This window comes from Gossypium hirsutum, chromosome D05, assembly GCF_007990345.1.
Source record: "Gossypium hirsutum isolate 1008001.06 chromosome D05, Gossypium_hirsutum_v2.1, whole genome shotgun sequence".
NCBI classification, from domain to species: Eukaryota; Viridiplantae; Streptophyta; class Magnoliopsida; order Malvales; family Malvaceae; genus Gossypium; species Gossypium hirsutum.
In genome coordinates, this window is record NC_053441.1 from 28,752,569 (window position 1) to 28,775,845 (window position 23,277).

Consider the following 23,277-nt stretch of genomic DNA (forward strand, 5'->3'; position numbering starts at 1 on the left):
ATACCATATCAAATCTAATCTAATCTTTACAAGATATGATTCCCTCTATCTTCTAAGATTAGTTACCATATTAGCCTAAGTTGCCATATCTTCATCATTGGGCCAACTAGGCTTCAATCTGATAGGCTTCTCCAATAGTTCACTGAATTGGACCAGCTCTCGTGGGCTAAATGTTCCCCATCTATCGATAGACCTCCATGGGGCGCATCTTGTGCCATGGTCACGGGATTTGCACTTTGACCCGTGACATTCTCCCCCACCCATTCTCGTAACGCCCTCGTTGCGACTTTCGAATGGCACTGACTTGATTCAACTTTGAACCCTCACGTTGCCTCGGCTTCTCCCCGACTTGTCTTGCAATCAAGTTGTCCCTTCCTGTGGAACCTTTGCCTCGGCTTCCGTCGCATCGTTACTTGAACCGTTGCACTCGTTGGTACATCTCGTTGGCAAGAAGTCTCCGCACTGGCTTGCCCAAATTTTGACTTGCTTCCTTTTGAATCATCTCGATTCTCACACCTTGGCTTCGTATTGCCCACAGTCCCTTGGCCTCCTTGCTCATGAACTTTGAAAGGGCCCCTACGACCTTGCCAAGCCAACAAGTCAGAATTCAAAACACTATCAACGTGTTCGCAGTGTACCTTACTCGCAGCATTTACTCGTCCCGACTGTTTTTGCATCGCTCCCTTTTTCTGAATGCCCGATGCACAACCCACCTTTCCCAAAGGTGTCGGCCTTACAGTCGAATCTGCAGGCTTCATGTCGAACTCTTACGCCACTAACACTTCCGAAGGAGCTTTCGTAACTTTCCGGTCTATCGAGTCAATGTCCTCCCCATATGCAACATCCTCGACTAGTTGGATTGACGACAACACCTTTGCCCCCACCTTCATATCTCGATGCACCGGCACAACAATTTTTGTTAACGGACCAGTGCAAATATGAATTTGATCGGCGCATGGATATAGAACTATTTTAATCCTGTCAAGGAAGTTTAAGCCAAGTACATAATCGTAATCATCTAATTCGATTACCTCGAAGTCTTCCTTGCCCTTCCATTCACCGATTTGTAGTTCCACATTCTGAACTACTCCCAAAGTTGGGGCCTCCTCGAAATTTACTATCTTGATCTTCCTATTCGATTTTCTAATCGACAGACCAAGCTTCTTTGCAGCCTTCTCCGATATGAACAAGTCTGATGCTCCCGTATCAATAAGAGCACTCCGCTTCTAACCCGCAATGTTGATGTCTACAAACATCAACCCTTCTTTTCCATTCCTTTCTTTAGGAATGAGCACCATCGAATTGACCCTCGATGGCTTTCCCTCAATAGGCTTCGCCTCTTCCGGCTCATCATTTCTCTTGATAGGCAAAACTGAAGATACCTTTGGGCAATCCCTCTTCATGTGTGGTCCCTTACAAAAGTAGCATCGTAACTTTCCCCTCTTTTCTTTCGGGCTATTAGGTCTCCACTTCCCATTTCGTGGTTTCCTATCATCACCATCGCTACTGCTACCGTTGCCATCATAGCTTTGTCCCTCTTTATCCTCCTCATGGTACCCACCATTGCCCCTCCTATTGGGCTTGGAAGATTCAAACCTGTCCCTTCTCGGAGCAAGTTCCACTATAGACTCCGCTACCATCATGGCATTGGTGAGTTCCTTGACTCCTCGACGTTGCAATTCTTGCCTCGCCCATGGTTTCAGCCCATCCGTAAAGGAGAAAAATGCTTCTTTCTCGCTCAAATCAGAGATCTGAAGCATGAGTTCACTGAACTCCCGCACATACTCCCTAACCGTGCCTCGTTGCGTTAGCCGTCGCAACTTTGCTCGAGCTTCATCCTCGGCATACTCGGGGTAAAACTGTGCTTTAAATTCATCTTGGAACTCCTTCCAAGTCCCAATTTCAGTACCACCACGTCTCACATCAGTGGACCTACGTCTCCACCATAACAAAGCAACGTCAGTGAAATACATAGCAGCAGTGTTTACCTTTGTAACATCATCTTCGATGTTCATCGCACGGAAGTATTGCTCCATGGCCCAAAGAAAGTTGTCCACCTCACTTGCAGACCTTGCCCCTTTAAACGCCTTCGGCTTGGGCACATCCATCGCTTGTGGCTTCGGCTTTGAAGCCAACATTCCATTCCTTATGGCAGCCTTGAAAATCTTGAGCTCCCCCTTAAGCTCGTTGATTTCCTCCTTCAAAGCTGTCACCATAGCCTCGAGAGCATCGTTCTTTTCAGCCAGCTTATTCTCCGAGGAACCGATAGTATCCCACACAAATTCCTGAGCTGTCCTTGCAATGTTCGCAGCCCATCATTGTGTCTATCATCGACATCGTCGATCCTCTCCTTGACGTCCCCCATGGACTCCTCGAGAGTGACGACTCGCTCCTCCAAAGCTGAAACTAAGTCCCTTGATCGACTCGCTTTTCTGGCCCTTCCTCGGGTCTCCATTGGCTCATTCTGACCAACAACTTCTTTTGACATCCCAACAGTGCCTTTGAACCAACAACTCCGATATTACTTGGTTCAAACCTTGCTCGGATACCACTTGTCACGGGGCTAGACCTTTCATCTCGCAAACCGTGTGGCCTTAGGCGATCCGTTTGCTCCAAACTCGCCCAAGTCAGCCTTAACTCAAATGAGGATTCCTTAAGAACTCCTCAAAGGCACCAATTGAAGAGCGGAAGCGATTTATGCCAAAAGAAGCTAAGCCAAAGAACAACAGAAAGCCACAGAAAAGAATGCACACAAGGTGTTTGAGTAAATGCTCTCAGAACTCTATTACTCTTAAGAATTCAGAATACAATGGAATGAGTACAAATGAGGGGGAGGCTCTCTATTTATAGTTGAGCTCCCCCAAAACTGACGGTCAAGATACATTTACATCGACGGACGAGATTAACCATATCCCTTTATTTTAGGGATTTACAAGATATACCATATCAAATCTAATCTAATCTTTACAAGATATGATTCCCTCTATCTTCTAAGATTAGTTACCATATTAGCCTAAGTTGCCATATCTTCATCATTGGGCTAACTAGGCTTCAATCTGATAGGCTTCTCCAATAGTTCACTGAATTGGGCCAGCTCTCGTGGGCTAAATGTTCCCCATCTTATCGATAGACCTCCATGGGGCGCATCTTGTGCCATGGTCACGGGTTTTGCACTTTGACCCGTGACACTAGGATGAAGTTCACTGAGTAATTGGTAACTCATGGTCGAGTACCTGTAAATTTGCAAAAACTAAGAGCATGTTTGGTTGGCATGAATAGCCATTCCATTCCTTGCCTATTCCGCGCTACAGTAATTACAGCCCTATTCCATCGTTTGGTTCACTGTTTACTGATTCGGGAGTTTTGCTATTACACCCTTAGGTATTCGGGCACGTTTGGTTCGCTGTATTGGATTAGAGGTGTAATGGAATAGAGGTGTAATGGAATAGAGGTGTAATAGCAAATCAACTGTTTGGTTGAATGTAATGGAATAGAGGCGTAATAGTAATCTTGTGTTTGGTTGAATGGAATAGAGGTGTAATAGCATAATGGAAAAAACTAAAATGACTAGAATACCCTTAGCATAAATTTATTTTGGTAAATGATTATTGTTATTGTTATTTAAATTTTAATAAGATTATTATTATCAATAATAAATAATTTAATCATATTTAAACATAATTATTATTAAATATATTAAATATATTATAATTAAAATATATAATTTAATAAAATTCTTAATAATCAATATTCTTATATGAATTTATATACTCATTTCCTTTTATATATTAATATACCACATTAACCGGTTTATATTTATATCAATGGTGCAAAAAATTTGGGAGAAGATTTTTGAGGACTGCTTTTGTTTGCAAATAACATCATTCATTTTGTGGGGAAAAAATTATGAATGAGCCTGCTTATTAATTACCTTTTTTATTTTGTACTGAAGTAGTTGCCACTGGTTCAAAAGTCGATATATATGTAATATTATTAAAATAATATTTTTTATTTTAATTATTTAAAAATATTTTTAATTAATGCGGTGTATATGAATATACACATTTAATTAGTTTTATTTTTAATAAAATTTTTCTAATTTATTCATTCAATTTTAATCACCTTACAATTTATTCATTGTATTATATCTACTGATCCAATTTTAATATATTGAATATTTGTTTTTTAATCAAGTTCTTTACTTGATTATATCTAATGTTCCAATTTTTAAAAATTCGATTAAAATTTTCGAACTACATCAACTTAAGAAATTCGATCCTAAATTCAAATTAAATATACCAATAAAAATCAACTTACTACATCACCACTTGCAAAATATAACTCTCCAAACATTACTATGGAGTAAAAAAAAAACAAAAACAGAACATATATATGTCTTACAATTTTTCTTTAGTTTAGAAGGTTTGATAAGTTACCAAACCTCTTGAATTGCAACTACAGCTTCAGCTTGCCAACGATTTATGTCTGGAGCAAATCGGTAGCTAACAGTCCAATACCTACAAAATTCCACATAGAACATCAATTTACTGGAACAACAGTGGTCAGAATAATAATATATGACTTATGTAACTATTACACAAGTAATGGTACTATGACTTGAGAACAATTCAGGGACAACATGAAACTGAAAAAAGATCATCAATACAAACTACTACAGACAATAAAATTATTATTGCAATTCCACCCAAAGTATATGGACGACATCCCATTGCCTCAGCACTAACATAGCACATTATTTTTCTTAATTGAACAATTGGGCAATAAACTGATTTAAACAACAAAGTTGAGTTAGTAAAGGAAGATATGGCAGCTATTAAAAAACATATCTTACATCTAGATCATACTTTTTAAAACAATCTTCACATAGTGCCCTATCATATGTCCTCTTTGTTTTATTTATTTTCCACATTAGCATGTTGCATCAAAGCTGGACATTGACAACAAATATGCCCCTCACTATAATCACTAAGGAGGAAATATTTATATTGGTAGACAGTGTCATACTGGTTGGAAACTACTGGTTATTTGTTGAGTTAGGAGCTCTGTCAATGGAAGAAACAAATGTATAATGATTTGGTATCGGAAGAGACAACCGAAGCAATGAGCCCAATGAAGTTAAACACAATTTCAAATAACTTCAGAGGTTTCTAGCAAGCAGTGAAAGATTTTATAGGTTCTGGAAAACAAATGCAAACCGAAACTCAATCATTCAGTTAGTTGATTGTGTGGTTCTGTTTTGGTTTTAGAAGTGTTCAAACCACCGTGAGGCAATCTTAATGTAGAAGACATGAAATATTATAGTTTGTGCGGAAATGTGCATAAGAATATTGTGTATTGTTGTTATATTTGATTGTGGAGCATATGCACAGTAATCCCAGAATTTGTAATTGATAACTCAAGGAATAGATATGATTTCTGCATTTACCTGTTACAAAATGGTTGAGTTGATGTTTATCGATGCTTAATGCAGGCTAGCAAGCAGGCTGAGGACGCTCCCAAGAAGATAATCAGAGTTCAAAAGCGCTGTTGGAGATCCATACCACATTTGTCGAAGCCAGGAGAAACAACTTCGAACTTGATGAAACCAAATAGAAAATCCCCACAGCCTGAAATAGTGGATGCTAACAACATGCTATTGTATTCTCCCTAACTCATTCCTTAAATATAAATAGGTTTGTGCAAGCAGGTAAACCGAATAGCTTGCATAGGCAACTCTAGTTTGCAAATCTAATGAAAATAGTTGATGATAAGTGAGATATCAAACGAAAAGCTTTTGATATGATAACAAAAAGAAGTAATTTAGATTGAGCTAATGACCACATGATAGTCTTAAGATGTGAAAGATAGATGGTAGGAAATCATTTTCATTCACTCTCTTCTGAATCATCACCACTACTGTCTTGTGAATCAATTTTCATAGCCTTCACAGCATTGCTTGCTTTAAAATCTTCAACAGCCTTGTCAAAAGTGCACCTCACATTCCTACACATCAACATCAGATTTTGACATGCATCTTTCAATACCTCTCTTGCTGGATCACCTGCAAATTTTCACATAGAACAACTAAAGGAACTTGAACCCAACCAAAGTACTTGAAAAAAGTGTTATATTGAGTTTACCAGTGGTTTGAACTCTAATATTAACTCGAGCCTCTGAAGGATGAGGAATACTGTAGCCACAGAATGTAACTCTTGGGCTGCACAACATAAAAATGATAGCTTCCACTTTCAATACAATCACTTAAAACAAAGAAAACCCAGCATGAATCAAGGCCAAAAACAGAGGTGAGTGAATTGACTCTTGATTCAAATTGAATCTAACAGCGTTAGCTATGGTATGATCCTCATCAGTTAAAGAAAAAGTGGCAGCACTATTATCAGTGAAAGACCCGTGTTCCATTGTTTCCTTTAATCCAATTTCTAAATCTCCAAACCAAGAAACAAAACTATTAAAAGGATGAAATTGAATCCAATAATCATTGGGAAAACATATTTTTAAATAAAAAATAAGGTTGTATCTTCCTTATCGGTTCCAATGGACAGAACACATTTCACCGATGGAGAGGAACGGAAAACGTGAGAAGGAGGCTACTTTCTGATCGGTGTTCGAAGTCCAGTTGTGACGCCAAAGAGAGGTAAGACAAAAAGGTAGAAGCGTGAATCGGTGGAGATAGAAAGGTAAGAAGAAAGGTGAGGAGAGTGGAAAAGAAAGGTAGAAGGAAGAAACAGAAGATGGTGGATTTTGGGTAAGATAGAAGCGTGAATCAGGAGGGTAAAACAGGGACCAAAACTCAATCCGGACTTAAACTGAGCACAAGGAAAGGATTGGAAATCGGTGGAATTTGGGGATTAGATCAGTAATGTAAAGACCCGTATTAGGCTAATACACCCAACCAAACAATGTATTGAGTGGGGCCCACGATTAGGGGTGTAATGGCTATGCCAATACACCCAACCAAACATGTTTGGTTGGCATGAATAGCCATTCCATTCCTTGCCTATTCCCGCTTTATAGTAATTACAGCCCTATTCCATCGTTTGGTTCACTGTTTACTGATTCGGGGGTTTTGCTATTACACCCTTATTCCCTCAGCAGCTGTAATAGGTATTCAGGGGTTTTAGCTTGGAATAGCTATCACCGTTTTCTTCTTCACATTTTGAGACCAAAATAGACTGTCTTCTTCTCCCAAAAATTTTCCATCGATTTCATATCCCCAAATCAAGCCAAATTGATTCGCCTTCATCTTCTTCCTGCCAAAGGTCTTAGCTTTGGCTTCGGCTTCTCCTCCATGCTTACGTTTCTCTTCATTCGCTTCTATCATTTTATTTCAGGTATTTTTTAATTATTTACTTATCTTTTTTTTTCAGATTAAATTTCATTTCGTTTTTTTAATTTCAAGATTCTATTTTTAATCTCCAATTTTACCATTTTTTTCTGATTCTTTGTTCATTCATTGTTCAATCATTTTTTTTCTTCTTTTTAAAAATTATCCCTTAAAGTTTCTGATATTGGAAGTTTTCGTAAATTTGATGGAAACCTAGAACATTAAATGAGTTTTTGTTGGAATGAGAAAAGAAAGATTGAAGTTTGGAACCTTTGAAGCATGCTATATTTAGAGATATGCAGGCAAAACTAATGGTATTTAATTCAATAATCTGTGATGTTGTTCGATGGGGTCTCCAAGACCTACAAGTTTGTGTATTAAACCTTTGAAGTTTTAATAATGCTTACATGTGATTTATATCCTGATGTTGTTTGATGGGGTCTCCAAGACCTACAAGTTTGTGTATTTAACTACTCTGGTGCCAGTCGAAGTGTTACTCAGTATGAAAAAGACAGTAGTCAAACTAGGTATATTAGAGAGGGTTATCATGAACCTGAACTTGTAAATGTAGAGAGAATGATGCGATTATTGCACATGCGTTTCAAGAGGAACTTTCACGAGTTACTACTGCAGAGGCATCCGAATTTAACAATCCTAACCAAGATTCCATTCTTGCTCAAGATTGGGCTGGCCTTACAGGAAGGCGACATAGTCCTGATAGTGGAACTTCGGAAGTTGCCATTCTGACTCAGTTATTATATTGGCTTTTATTAATGTAAAAGTGTTGAATTGTGTAGATAATGAAGATGACCAAAAAAACCATAGATCATAACCAGGGACACAGAAATGAAGTTAATCAGGGGAAGTGCGATTTAGATGATTCTTTCCTAAGTAGATGTGAACAAGGTGGCACCTCTAGCATGGGTGACAAAATTTCTCTTGGTGAAGATATGTTACGTATTGATATAATAGACCAGTCATCTGATCTTGATGGTCAAGTAGAGAAGAGGTTGAATGACATGGTTGCTATTCCTGTGAGTACAAGTCTTGGAAAGTTGTGTTATTTATTAGGATTTGAAGGATTTTCTTGTTATTTTTAACTGAAGTTACCACATGGTAGTGGAAGATCACTTGCCACATAATTTGCTTTCAAAATCTAGTTGATTTTATCTTTATCATAATTTTGATGAAGTCATTGTGTTTTTAGTTAGGATTTTCTTTTTTCCCCACGATTGAAAAAAAAGTAGGTGCTTAACATGTTTAATTTAATTGATCAGTGTAATTTTTTGCGAATTTATTACCAAACTTTCTGATGAATGTCATGAAATTTAGTTGAGTTGGTTTATGCTTTTGGTACACAATACTTTGGGAATGGAAAGATTTCTATTTATCACATGCTGAATTTAACTCCTTTGATATATTTTCTTCACATGAATTTAGCATTTGTAGTGTTTAGTAAGTTGGCACTCCTTGAGGTGTTTCAACATTTGCCACTACCTTATATGGATGTAACTAATAAAGGCAAAATTCTATTTGTGCATATGGATGTGATTTCTTAACCTTTAACCCAATAACAATGGGTTGGATGAGAATTGACATTGCTAATTTGGTGATTTGCATTGTGCAGCATGTACCCAAAATTAATGCAGTAATACCATCAGTTGATGAAGAGACATCTGACCATCAAAGGCTGCTTGATAGGTTTGGATTGAAATTTTCCTTTATATAGCTAATGGCATCTTGGTTTATTTTTTTTATTCTGTTATTTTGTGGCAATTAACTTTATCACCCTAGTTCTCCACTGGTTGTTGTTGGGGGGCTTTGCACCTTATTCCTTTTTTCCTTTTTAAAGTACAGTGATAAATTACTTGTTTAGGATTTTTTCTTGTAAATTTGTAAAATATTTGAACTCTTGTATTAGGATCCATTTTGGTAAAGTAGTTGCTCTTTTTTCCCTGGGATCCATTTTGGTAAAGTAATTGCCTTTTTTTCCCTTTCCTCAACCGTTTTTCAACGGTATCTTTAGCCAAAATATTATCTGATTGAGTTGTTTTACCAAAATGCATCTCCACTTCTCCCTTTTCTTAAAAGAAATACTTTTGCAGTAATGTTATTTGGTTATATTCTTCCTTCTTGTGAATGTTTGATTTTAATAGCATTTTAAATTTAGGACTAATTATTTTATCATTCAGGTTGCAATTGTATGGTCTGGTTGAGAATAAGGTTCAAGGTGATGGTAACTATCAGGTTGGTTTTTACTTTATTTATCTAATAAAAAGATACGTCATATGCACAAGTATTTTCTCTTCTAAATTTGTAAGATATAGATACTAACACATTGGTTGGAAGCCGCATTAATTAGGCATAAACACATTGGACGAAGGTACTATTGAAAAAGTTTTGTGCTAATACCATGAATGTGTTGAGACACTTTCCTGTTTATAATCTTCATGGTAGTTCTGTAGTGTCTGCATAGTATTATTTCAGGATGGTGGAAATCATGTCTTCTAGGAATCACTTTACTGTTCACAAGTTAGTGGACAGTATTCAAATGCCAACAGTTTGACCCTGAATTTGTACAAACTTCTAAAATAATGAAAATGGGGAACATCATTTTCGTTTGTCTTCCTCTAATTCTAAAATAATGAAAATGGGGAAACATCATTTTAGGAAGAATGTGATGGGGAGAGTGAAGGAAATGGGAGGCTTGAAGGTAACCAACTTGGCATTTGGTGGAAACAAGATGTTTGTAACCCGTAAGGATCAGCAAGCTGTTGAGGTTTGGCAAGGTTCAACCAGAGGGTTTTGATCCTTTGGCTAGCTGTTGTAATTATAGGACAGTGTTGTATCTTGTAATTGTTTTATGGCTATTGATTTGATTCTTGTCATTGAATTCATTATATCAAACAACAGATTTTTTAATTAAATATTGAATTATTAACAAGAAGATGCAAGCCTTTTCTGTTAACTAAATTGCCACTATTGCTGTTGCGTTTGTGATTGCCCTAGGAACTTCTTTCTTGGTTTTGTTGTAACCAATCTCAGCTTTTGTCTAAATATAATATGATGTTTCGCTAAGCCCCAGAGGATGAGTTTTATGCAAAATATAATTCTCAAGTTATGTTAATATATGAATATTATGTTTATGCAAAATATAATTCTCAAGTTATTTATTACTTCTAATATTTTTTTATTGTAGAATAATTAAATTATTTGTTTCAATAATGATATTTTAGCACATTAAATATGTATTGCGGTTTAAAAATAATAAAGTAGATTATATATTATTTTTATATTATTATATATTTTATTAAATTATATTTAATAATAATTATGTTAAAATATGATTAAATTATTTATTATTTATATTAATAATTTTATTAAAATTTAATAACAATACCAATAATCATTTACCTAAAAAATTTTGCTAAGGGTATTCTAGTAATTTTAATTTTTTTCCTTATGCTATTACGACATCATTCCATTCAACCAAACACAAGAATACTATTACAGTTCTATTCCATTCCATTCAACCAAACAATTGAATTACTATTACAGTTCTATTCCATTATAGCTCTATTCAATTACAGCAAACCAAACATGCCCTAAAAGTTAGAAAATTAGTTCCAGTAACTAACAAAAATAGGAAAAGGGTATGTCTCTCTCAAAGCCGATACCAAGTAGACTATTTAGTAAATATCCCTCAAAAGAGATTCTATTTTTACCAAGTACAGAGCAAATGTGGCTACAAACATGGCAAAATCAATACGCGTACATCACACATTTGATAAAAAGAAAATCGAACTTCATAGATTGTCACAACCAGTCATTTCGGTATCAAACAAAAAAACATATAAAATTTACAGTGTAAGAGAATATATATATTTTACCACATTAAATCTATCAAACAAAACCCCCAAAAAGACCATTTTGTACAAACACAAATACAAAAAAATGGAACTAATTTTTTTTTAATGTATAGCTTCAATATTTAAAAGATGGTGTATGGTGTGGTTTTAATTGGTAATAAAAGTAAAGTAAAATTTGAGCTCCATGAATGATCTCCTTGCTGATGAACATGCTCTTTCACCATAATCAATTATATCAAAAAACACATGTTCCAAACCTCTCAATAAGCACACAGTTTTCAATACGATCATTCAAATATAAATAATCAAGGGAAAACTGAACCCATAATCTCTTATACATCTAGCTCTCAGTTTGGTTATGGAAGGCGATATGATTATGGAAAGAAAAAATATGTACCCAAAAAACCCATATTCTCTCATACATCTAGCTCTCTGAAAAATATGTACCCAAAAAACCCATATTCCCTCTGAAACTTAAAACAAAACCCAATAAAGGGAAACCCAAGAGAGGCGTGTGAACAAGTAAAATAAGAAGAAATTGAAATTGGCATGAAAAATTATTACAAGAAATAATTGAACCCAGTAAAGCAACTAATCAATTGAAAGGAAGCACACTTGTAAACAAAGCAACCAAGAATAGGGAAATACCAAGAAAGTAACAATTTGAGAAGGATGAGAGAATGGAGAAAACTAAAAAAGGTGAGATTAGATAGAAGGTAAGAGATAAAAGCAGAGCAAGTGCTAAGGGCTCACCTTTTATTGGAGTTGAAGATGGGTCTTTTCATTTACGACAGTTGGATATTTGTTATGTTCAAGAGGTATAGTAGGGCCTTTAGTGTTGTTTTTGAGGGTGCTAAGGAAGTTAATCTTACAACAAGGGGCTTTGTATAGCAGGTGAGCCATTTATTGATGGTTAGTGTCTTCAAGTGGGGTCAATGAGTTAGGGCACAAATGCAGGGTGGTTAAGTTGAGAATTAGAGGTTGTGAGGAATGTAAAAGAAAGACAAAAAAAAGGGCATTTGAAGTGTAAGTTTTGGATGATTTTAGGGATTCAACTTCGTTAGCAAAAAACATGCAATTCTATTTAGGATTAATCCAAGAAAGGTGAAATTACTGAATGCCTTCGTTTGAAATTGATTCACTTTTGACAAAATAACTGATGCTTTAGGATTTCAATTGTAACTAAGAGGGTGATGTGTATGGAATTTTTACATAAAAGGTGATATGATTATGGAAGTTGGCCAAAGGCTGAATTCATAGCTAATGCAAGGGAGTAAGGAATTATCAATAGTTTGATATTTTGTACGTGGATTCAAAGATGTGAATAACTAAACCCATGTTTGGCTAGGAATGGAATATTGTCCTTGATTTATTGAATGGTAAACTAATTCTTTGTTTGGTTGAAGGAAATACTTATTCAATAAGATGACCATTATTTCACTTGTTGAGTATGACTCCTATTTCAGTCAAATTTGAGAAATAATCTTTCAGTTAAACTCTGTTTATTTGTTTCAATCAAACTCTGATTAGTCTAGATTATTTTATTATTATTTGACCTATGAATTTAGTCTATAAATGGGCACTTTTACAACCTTAGAAAATACATCCATTAGAGATTAGAACTCATAACACATTTAGAGAATTTTGTGTTTACGTTTTGAGGGTTCTTAGTTTTCTAGTTTTTGGGGTTTAGTTTTTATCTCCATTTTTTATACTCTTTGTTCTTTTGCCATTATAGTAAAATTATTTTTTCCTGTGGTTTTTTATCATCTTTGAAGAGGTTTTTCCACGTTAAATTTGTGTGTTTAATTTCTCAATTTATTTCGCTATTTTTTTACTTGTTGCTTAATCGGGTCGATTCCAACAAGTGGTATTAGAGCCAGTTCAATTTTCATAGATCAACCCATTCAAAGATGGCAATAACAAGGTTTGAAATTGAGAAGTTCGATGGTGAGATAAATTTCAATCTGTGGCAAGTTCGGATGATGGAAATTCTAGTTCAAACCGGCTTGAAAAAGGTTGTTACCGGGAAAAAGCCTGAGAATCTAAATCAAATAGAATAGGAAGAGCTTGATGAAAAGGCCTCATCTACAATCTAGTTGTGCCTCGCGAATACGATATTGCAGGAGGTATTGATGAAGAATACCTCATCCGCATTGTGGAAAAGGTTAGAAACTCTATATGCGACTAAGTCTCTGGCTAACCGTTTAGTATTGAAACAACGTCTATTTATGTTTCACATGAACAAATGTGAGCTTCTTAGAGATCACATGAGTCAATTCATTACTCTTTTGAGTGATTTAAAGAACGTTGAGGTTCATATTGACGATGAAGATCAGACTATACTATTATTGTGCTCTTTAACCGCTTTATACAAGTCTTTCAGGGAGACCCTGATTTATGACAAAGACAAACTCTCGTTTGAAGATGTAAAGAGTCATTTGTTGAGTAGAGACAAACTCGACAATGAGTTTGGTTTGGATAGCAAGGCAGATAGGCAAGCTTTCGTTTTGGTAGCATCAAAGAAAAGAGACAAAAGGTGTCGGTATTGTAAAAAGTTAGGTCACGTCAAAGCAGATTGTTATAAACTTCAAAATAAAAGAGCTATTGAGAGTAACGAGGAAGATGTAGTTGGTGCTAATTTGGCCAATGAAAGTGGTGATGATTTTTTGTTAGTGTCAACGAGCGATAACTCCAAGCTCACGCCCAAGTGGATCCTAGATTCGGGATGTTCTTTCCACATGTGTCCCAATAGAAATGGTTTTGCACATACAGTTCGGTTGAAGGTGGATTTGTGTGCATGGGAAACGATTCATCTAGTAAGGTAATTGGTATTGGTACTATTAAAATTAAGATACACGATGGGATGATTAGGACACTCTCAAATATCAGGTATGTACCTAATTTACGAAAGAATCTCATCTCCTTAAGTATTTTAGACTTGAAAGGATGCAGAATCAACATCAAGTCGAGCGACATTAAAGTATTTCGTGGAGCTCCCATTTTGTTAAAAGGTAAAAGAATTGACAGTTTTTATATTCTGGAAGGTTCTACATAGACCAGTGAAATCAGACATCCAACGTCTGTTACGGAGTCGAAGTCAACTCGTTTGGAGTGGAGGCAACTTGGTCATAGGAGGGAAAAATGTATGATCGTTTCGTTGAAGAGAGGTTCTCTTTTGGATGCAGGTTTTGAAAAGTTAGGGCACTGTGTTCGTGAAAATCAGACTCGAGTTAGTTTTAATTTGGCAGTGTACAAGTCGAAGGCTAGAAGTCTTCTAGTTTCTAAGCACATATTTGACTCAATTAATTCCCTGCATAGTTCAAGATAGGCCCGTGGCGGGCTTTGGCAAAGATGGCATTGTGGAAATATTAAGGCAAGTAAAATTTGATTTGAAAAAATAAAAAAAGGTTAAATTTTGAGTTAATTTATTTAAGTTATTCGAGTCAACTCGAATAAGAGTTTCGAGTTTGCATTTTACAATTGGAATAACAAATTGATGGAAATATCTCTTTAGTCTCTGACAAATTTGAAAATGAACAAATTTGTTTTCTCTCAATAAAAATTATAAAATAAATTCCAAAAAATCAAAATATTAATAAAATTTCAAAATTTATATTTTAAAAAAAATCTAAAGAAAATATAAAGAAAGTTGAAATTTTAAAAAGTTTCTAAAATAATAATTTTGGAATTTAAATAAATAAATAAATTTATTATACTAATCTGTTTGTTTTAATTATCTTGCTTTGAAATTTAATTATCGGGGATCATCCAAGGGGCTCTCCATTCGACATCTTCGTCTTGGAGATTTTGGAGGATAGCTGTCCATTTTTCCTCCGAGATGTCGTCTCGCCTCAGTGTAGCCATTAATTCTTTCAATGGAGAATAGCTCTCGTAGAATACCCGATAAGAAACTTTGTCTATTTTCCAAAAGTGGCTGTGAAACCAAGCTAGTAAGAGTTGCGCACATTCGATGAATGTTTCAGCCAAAATTGCTGGGACAGGCGTGACCCTCTTATCAAGTCGGTCAAACAAGTCTAAAACTGCCTCATCTACATGTCCTAGCGCTTTAGGGAAAATAATCAGCCCGTAAATGCTTAAAGCAAAAACATCGACCCTTTTCTTCATATCAGGGTGTGTCAAAATCGAATCTCGCAAACTTTTCCAATGGATACACTTTCTTTCTTCTTTTTGCTTTATCCGAGCCATGACCCATTGCTCACTCATTCCCGTGATGCTCATTAACTTCTTTACGAAAGTCAGGACATTGACGGCTCTAGAATAGGCTTTGTCAGCTTGAATCCTCGGGCAACAAAGCAAGGCTGTATACTCCTGACGGCACCAAAAGTACCTTCCCAAAGGTAAAACAACTATAGGCGAAATTCCAAAATTGAGCCAGTATTTGTCCAACTTGATATCGAGTAGATAATGTAGATCACCATAATTACAGTAAAATAACTGCTTGACTTCATCATCCCATTGGACCCATATTTTGTTCAACTCCTGAAGATTGTTTTGAGTCACGCTGATACGAGTGAAGTCTCATAGTTCTGATTCGTACCCCTCCGTCAAACTATCACCTTTCTCTAGTTGTGTTTTCTTTGACCATATTCGAACAACCGCATTATCTTTCACTTTATCTAGAAATTTGTTCTCCATGACAAGCTCTTCATTTAGTAATTGAACGTGAATCGACACCTTTTTTTATGATGAAAATGTCATGCAAACACAATCAAAACAAAACAACTCGGTACATTTTATACAAGACTAAAATTTAAAGTAAGTAAGAAATAATAAACAGGGTACCTACTCGGTCAACCACTAGTGGTTCGGTGCAGTTCTATTTAGGGTAGGCTCTTATGGTTCACTATTTGTGGTTTGGTTCTAAAGAAAGGGTACCTGAGCCAGCAGATTCCTTGATCCTCACCCATTATAGGCTCATACGGACCGAGTTCAGTTTAGGGGAATACATTTCCCTATGACTATACGAAGATGAAAATCTCATGAAGACATAGGTACAGATGTATCCCGAAAGCGATCCATTATCCTATACGGAGGTGAAAACCTCACGAAGGAATAGTTTCTCACTCCCACTTAAAAGGGTATAACTGGACGGTTATGCAAATGCAACATGCAAAAATATATCGAGAAACTTGAACAAATAAAGCCAACAAAATGTCCCAGCCCATGAAAATGAAATGTAACAAAAGGATCATAACTTTAAACCAAATTATCAACTTTCGACAAAAAGACAAGAAATAATCAATTTCTGGCTTGACTCTCTTATTTTTGTCCCCCGCGGAGTTGCCAAGCTGTCGAAACCATTTTTTGAAACAAAAGGGGTCGACTTTTATTTTGAAAACAAAAATGGGAGTCGCCACCAATCATTTTTATGAGGTGTGATCGGGTCACCTCGTAAAAATTTAATTTATTAAAATAACAATTTTAGTCTACGAAATTCAGAAAAACGGGTTCGGGAGTTGGTTACGTACGGGAAAGGATTAGCACCATCGTAACGCCCAAAATTGGTACCTAATTGATCAATTAATGTCTTAATGTCGAAAATTAAAAATTTTGAAGAGATTTAAAATACGATCCCTTTGTTAAAATCACTTAAAATTTTAGAAAATGGCGTATTTCACGTCAATCGAGAAAAAAAATTATATCCCGTGAGGTAGGACACAATATCTTAAATCTCGAAACGAGAATAAACACCGAAAGTTTTATTTATTTATCTATTTTCTTTTAAACAAGAATAAACACCGAAAGTTTTTTTTTCTTTTTAGAAATTTTTGATTATCTCGGTTTTAGAGAAGAAGTCATATTCCGTAAGTTGAAACACGATCTTTTTTAATTCCCGAGATAATTTAAAAAATTGTGTTTTTTATTTAAAAAAAGGTTCGTATATTCGGATTTATCGAAAAACTCGAAACCCCGTAAGTAAGGGAACAATCTTTCGAAGCTCCCAAATATAAAATTTTGCCTTATTTTGAAATTTTCCTTTTATGCTTGGGTTAAAATTAACATAGTATTTAAAATGATACACTAATAAAATATTAAGGTAACGAATGACTACAATACGAGTGTATTAATAAACAGATCATAGCATATATAATGACAATGATCACATAACATAGATCACTTTAATACAAATATACTAAAAAAAACAATGAATAATAACAATAATAACAATAATAAAATAAACACATAACAAGACAATACCAAATTTAAAAAGAACAAGGGGATTAATAAATAAATACACAAATAAATATTGAGCAATGATTAATAGTTGTAATCTTAACCATGTCAAGATTTAGTGAAAATCTTACACAAAATTAAGAATGCTGCTAACCATGTTATATATTGAAATTCTAGTCACGATATTTAAAAATGACATTGATTGTATAAAATTGGGTGGGAGGGTGGGGGAGGAGATCCACCTTAATGAGTGCATCATTTCGATGCAATGAACCTGAAAAAGAAAAAGACAAAGGTTTGATGGTTATAGGGATGTGAATGCCATTTTACCCTTTTCATTTTCAATAGATAGGAGGGCAGCTTAATCATATGAATATATAGATTTATGTTATGGAAAAAGCATATTGTTTGTTTTCGGGACAATGAATTGAAAGAAAAGGAAAAGCAAGGACAACAGTTTTATAGTAATAAGGATATAAATGTAGTTAGAACTCTCGATGAAGTCATAACCTTGGTTAATTAATAAAATCTTATTGACTTGGCTCAAGCTAAATAACTATAACCTCCTTGGCTTGATTATTTTATGCTATAAATATGTGTGTATGGAACCCTGCATGAAGCACAAGACAAGCAAATAAAAAATCAGACTCAGTATATAGCTGAAATTTGTATAAACCAACTACAAATGGCTTCTACTACTGCTACCACTGAGTGCACTATTACAAATGGTGCTGGTGCTGGCCAGAATCTAGTATTGACTTTTTCGAACTACGAAACTGCAGCGGGAACGATCGAGAATCCACATACAACAACTTTTACGCAGACTATGCCAGTCATCTATCTGAACGGAGCTCTTGTGTATAAAGTCGGTCGTTGCCTCAGGTGGATAATTTTTTGGACCTCTGATAATCAGGTAAATATTAATCTCTCAGTTTCTAATTAATTCTTTCCCTTGGTATAGCATCAGACTGACTTCACTTTTTTCACATGGTAATTATATTAAAGCTTAACTATTTCTTTTAAAAAATAAAATATATTACAGCATATATGATAATCCATTCATTTATCAATTGTAGGTCTCTACTAAGATGTTCCGAATTAATGACCCTATTGATTGGGGACAAGTTGCAAACAATCTTACATCCGGCCACGGCGGCAAGAGCGAAGATCGGATTACTGATACAGCCGGTTTTGGATACACCGCATGGGCAAGTATTGAAGGTCAAGTATTAACCGCCAATATCCTCGCCAGTTCCGTGCCTAATTAATCTAGCTTTGCTTTGATTAATTGCTGTCTATCGTATCTAGGCAATCTGTGTGTGGTGGTGAGGCTGTCCAAACAAAATAAAATAGTTTGCACTACTACTATTTTCTTTTGTATTATGTAATACTATATTTAAATAAATTTGACAGCCAGCAATAAAAGATTGCCATGTGTGCTTAGTTTGTTTCCTTTTCTGTTGGTGATAAAATCGTTATTTCTATGATTGATAAAAGAAAAAGTAATTAAAAAATATATGCATCTTCTCTTAATTTATTTTATATATGTCATAGCTCTAAAACAAAACAACTTTGATAAGCCAAATTTAAAATTAAAAAGAGCTTACCTCTCCAAACATCATGACAAGAAATGGATTCTACTCTATTTACTCTTTTTTCTTCGCCCAATCTCCTCTCAAATTATACACAATTCTTCATTCTATTTAATTCAATCTAATCTAATTTGTTCTGATCAAGCTATTAATAATTAAAGAGTTTGACCGGGCAGAGGCAATGGAGTCCATCAATTTGAAAGTTTTGCTCACAACTGAGTCCAGAAGTCAAACCTATTCCCTTGTTAGAGGGAAAAAAAAAGGCAATCTAGAAGTACCTTGTAATGAGATCTCATGCTCACAAAGTCCACATCCGATATTGCCTCTAGCTTGACGCCCATAGGTGTTGAGATCTTTGCAAAATAAATTACTTGTGGAACCTATGCCTCTAGCTGTTAGGAGACTTGCCAATTGAGTACACGCCACATCTAGGTGCCAAACTAGTTTCACACACATAGTTGCTTATACTCCACGGGGCATGCCGACTATGTTCAAAAGATTCCGACACATTAGTTTTACAATGGTAAAAATAATTTATAGGCACAATCAAAACCAACTTAAATCAATTTCATGAATAAGTATTACGAAGGCATGCATTAAATTAACCGGACAATAAAAATTTAGTGATTGCAAACGGAAATATCTAAGCATTCGATACTTAGAAGCAAGGAATCCTCCACAATTTTCACTTTCCACAATTCGCTCAACTCTTTCGCTTCAAGAGAAAATTATACGACGTCGTTAAAAATAATCCTAAGTTATCATTTGGATAGCCATTAGTCTAGTTTTAATCTTAAAAAAAAATTTAATGTAACCTAATTAACAATAACTAATTTCTATCCTTAATCCGAATTTACTAATTAATAACCATATGCTACAAATAATCGTCAACCTAACAACTCATCTTTAAATCAAAACTGACAAGTTAATCATGCATGAATTCAAATTAAATTAATCCTAAATTAAACAATATAAATCTAAATCAAGTCAATTCCTTTTAGTACTTACTCTAACTAATGAAGCCTAACCACGAGTAATTTCAATTTTACTCAAACAATGCATCAACTAATAGATTAATCTTGCTAGTGAAAATTAAAAGAAGTAAGGCACGTCATAAGACAAACAATGAGCAACCAATTTTTGATCGATAACTCCAACAATTTTTTTTGGCTGATTGAAAGCCAATTAAAGGCCAAACCCCAGCAGCAACATAAAGGCGAACGAACGCCATCTGAATTAGAGAAGTAAAACGGTAGCAAGCTGGTTGACGAAGAGGAGCAAAGTAACAGGCAACAATTTGACGGTAGAACTGAACGAGAAAACGACAACGGATCTTGAAGGGGATGGGGATACTTTGAACAAACTTGCGGCAACAATTACTGGAGCAAAGCAGCAGCTAAATGGAGCACAACGGCAGTAGCAAATAGAAGGCAAAGATTTGAAGAATTTTGGTTGCTAGTACTTGAGACTATCGGTGCGACAGACTGGCAATGAAGAATTATCCAATTTGGTTGCCACAAGGAGATTACAACAATTTGCAAGAGCAACTAATCGAAGCAACAAAGCTTCTATGAAGAACATATGGTAGCGGCAATGCTTTGGCAGTCAAGGCAATCGGTGCAAGGTGAGTTGGTTCAACGATTGGAGAAGCAAATCGGTGCCCCTTGGACAACATGGGAAATCGAATTTGGCTGTAGTGTTGAAGTTTGGCATCCATGCAGCTCATGCAGCAAGGAGCAGTACATGTAATCGAGCCAAGCTTTGCAGCAGCTGAAGCACGATGCTACTGTTCTGTTTGTTTTCATTTTGTTACTCAAATGATCATTTTGTAATCTAGTTAGATTTGAACCTAGTTGGTGACTGTATCTTGATGTAATTAGGTGTTGATTGACTGAAAATTCAGCAAAGCAACATGTACAAGTTAAATTAGCAAGTTTCAATGTAACTTAGTGGTGTTAGGTAGTTGTTTAGGTGAAAATTTGTTTGCTTTGATCAACTTGACTGATATATGTAATGGCTTAATGCCTTATTTGGTTGTTAATGAGAAATCAACTTGTTTTTCATCCATATACTCTCCATTTTTCTTTGCCTTCAATTTTGTTCTGTTCTTATTCAAGTTTTTACTTTGTTTCTTCACCAAGTCACGAGTCTTGCCGTTCAAGCAAAGGTTGAACCAGCTTGCTTGCTGTCTCTAACACCAACAATTGGTATCTAGAGCTCTTGTCTCGGTGGACCTGTAACAAGTAAACTTTAAAATCGATGGGTTCATCAAGCTTCTCATCAGCTGCACCACCAGTTTTCAATGGAGAAGGCTTTAACATTTGGGTGGTCAAAATGAAGACCTACCTGCAGGCATTTGATCTATGGGAAGTGGTCAACACAGATGTTGAACCAGCTCCACTTAGAGCCAATCCAACAGTGGCTCAAATCAGGCAACATGCTGATGAAAGAACAAAAAGGCATAAAACCATGTCTTGCATTCAAAATTGTGTGTTAGATGTCATCTTCACCAGGATTATGGCCTGAGAGACACCAAAGTAGGCTTGGGACAAATTGAAAGAGGAGTTCCAAGGGACAAAGAGGACAAGGCACAAGTAGATTACAACTGTTGACACCATTTTTTGTCAGAACGGGGTCAACTTGGGTTTTGAAAAATGAAAACGAAAACGGGAGTCGCCACCGATCCTTTTTGATGAGGTGTGATCGGATCACCTCGAAAAGTGGTTATTTTTAATAAACGATTTGATTTTATTAAAACAACGAGTTTGGTCCACGAAATTAGAAAAAATGGGTTCGGGAGTCGATTACGTACGAGGAAGGATTAACACCCTCGTAACGCCCAAAATTGGTACCTAGGCAATTAGTTAACGTCTTAATGTCGAAAATTGAAAACTTTGAAGAATTAAAAAATACGATCCTTGTATTAAAATGTTAAAAATTTTGGGAAAATAATAATATTTCACGTTAATCGAGAAAAAAGCATCATATCTAGTAAGTTAGGACACGATCTTTTTTAATTCTCGATATCGTTTAAAACTTGAGTTTTGAAATATTCACGTATTTAGATTCATTGTGAAAATCGAAACCCAGTAAGTTAGGGCACGACTTTCTCAAATCTAAATGCAAAATACTGCCTTTATTAATTTTTAGAAAAAAATCCTCATCTCGGGAAAACAACGTGTCATATCCAACGCGTTAGGACACAACATATTGAATCCCCGATAATGAGTCTTTTATCATCCTTAAAGAAGTAATCTCGATTATTTAGATTCAACGAAGAAAATCGAAACCCAATACGTTAGGGCTCAATTCTCTCAAAGATCCCAAATACTGAGAGTTACTTATATTTTTAAAATTTCTTTCTTGAAATCTAAATAAAAATGGGTGTAATGGAATAACAATGATAATGATGTAAGTAAAAATAATACAAGTAAAAACCAAAGACAATAAATAAGAAGTCACATGTATATAAATAAAATCAATCACGTATATACAATAACGAGTAATAAACAAATAAAAATTCTAAAGCATAATAAATAATAATAACGGACATACAAGTAAATAAATAAATGAGGAAAATAAATAAAAGATATGTATATGGATTATAAAATATAAAAGCATAAATATTTACATATATAGGTATATAGATTATAAAATACAAAAAATAGATAAAATATAAGTATATACGTTATAAAAAAAGTGTGTATGTACGATCAGATATGCATTATAAAATATATGTGTATATATACATATTTTAGAAATTATAAATATAAAAGATACATGTATGTATGTATGTATATGTATATAGGAAAATAATAAAAGATATATAGATATATATAGACATATATTATAAAATAAAAATGCGTTTGTATGTATGCATAAATAAATTATAAAAATATATGTACAAGCATAATGCATATATATAGATATATATTTATAGAATAAAAATAAACCTAAAAAAACAAAACTATTCAATATGTTAACGAATAAATAAAAGGGCAAATAAAACTAATAATGATAATAATTAATAATAATAATAATAATAATGATGATGATGATGATAAATGCTAATACAAAATTAATAATGATAGCATTAAAAATATTTAAATAATTAATTTAGTAGAAAAATGATTACAATAACAGATTAGGGATTAAAATAAAAATAAACAAAGTTTAGTGTCGAAATTAAAAAAGAAAAACACTAAAAGGACCAAATCACAACACGCGTGAAAGGAAAGGGACCAGAAGGGCATATATCCCTCCCTTCAAAACG

At 34.8% G+C, this 23,277-nt stretch overlaps 2 protein-coding genes and 1 long non-coding RNA gene across 3 annotated transcripts; 1 reads left to right on the plus strand and 2 right to left on the minus strand.

Moving 5' to 3' along the window:
• Positions 1-4,328: 4,328 nt before the first annotated feature.
• Positions 4,329-5,679, minus strand: LOC121217925 (uncharacterized). The gene is made up of 2 exons (XR_005914183.1): positions 5,447-5,679; positions 4,329-4,517 (listed from the first exon to the last, which is right to left on the minus strand). It is a non-coding gene; the product is annotated as an uncharacterized lncRNA (long non-coding RNA).
• Positions 5,680-5,784: 105 nt separating this feature from the next.
• LOC107904804 (DNA-directed RNA polymerases I and III subunit RPAC2) lies at positions 5,785-12,073 on the minus strand. Its single transcript, XM_016831294.2, has 3 exons — positions 11,968-12,073; positions 6,141-6,217; positions 5,785-6,061 (listed from the first exon to the last, which is right to left on the minus strand). The coding sequence occupies exons 1-3, from the start codon at positions 11,997-11,999 to the stop codon at positions 5,886-5,888; spliced, it is 285 nt and encodes a 94-aa protein (XP_016686783.1). The 5' UTR covers positions 12,000-12,073; the 3' UTR covers positions 5,785-5,885.
• Positions 12,074-18,017: 5,944 nt separating this feature from the next.
• On the plus strand, positions 18,018-18,928 carry LOC107903095 (uncharacterized). Its single transcript, XM_016829148.2, has 2 exons — positions 18,018-18,325; positions 18,489-18,928. The coding sequence occupies exons 1-2, from the start codon at positions 18,098-18,100 to the stop codon at positions 18,678-18,680; spliced, it is 420 nt and encodes a 139-aa protein (XP_016684637.1). The 5' UTR covers positions 18,018-18,097; the 3' UTR covers positions 18,681-18,928.
• The last annotated feature ends 4,349 nt before the right edge of the window (positions 18,929-23,277 follow it).

What these genes read in the sequence shown, in the direction of transcription:
- LOC107903095 (XM_016829148.2), top strand. Translation starts at nt 18,098, where the DNA reads ATGGCTTCTACTACTGCTACCACTGAGTGCACTATTACAAATGGTGCT. An exon ending in TTTGGACCTCTGATAATCAG is followed by an intron (nt 18,326 to 18,488) that starts GTAAATATTAAT and finishes TATCAATTGTAG; the next exon opens with GTCTCTACTAAGATGTTCCG.
- LOC107904804 (XM_016831294.2), bottom strand. Translation starts at nt 11,999, where the DNA reads ATGAAAAGACCCATCTTCAACTCCAATAAAAG. An exon ending in ATCTTCAACTCCAATAAAAG is followed by an intron (nt 6,218 to 11,967) that starts GTGAGCCCTTAG and finishes TATGTTGTGCAG; the next exon opens with CCCAAGAGTTACATTCTGTG. An exon ending in TATTAGAGTTCAAACCACTG is followed by an intron (nt 6,062 to 6,140) that starts GTAAACTCAATA and finishes GAAAATTTGCAG; the next exon opens with GTGATCCAGCAAGAGAGGTA.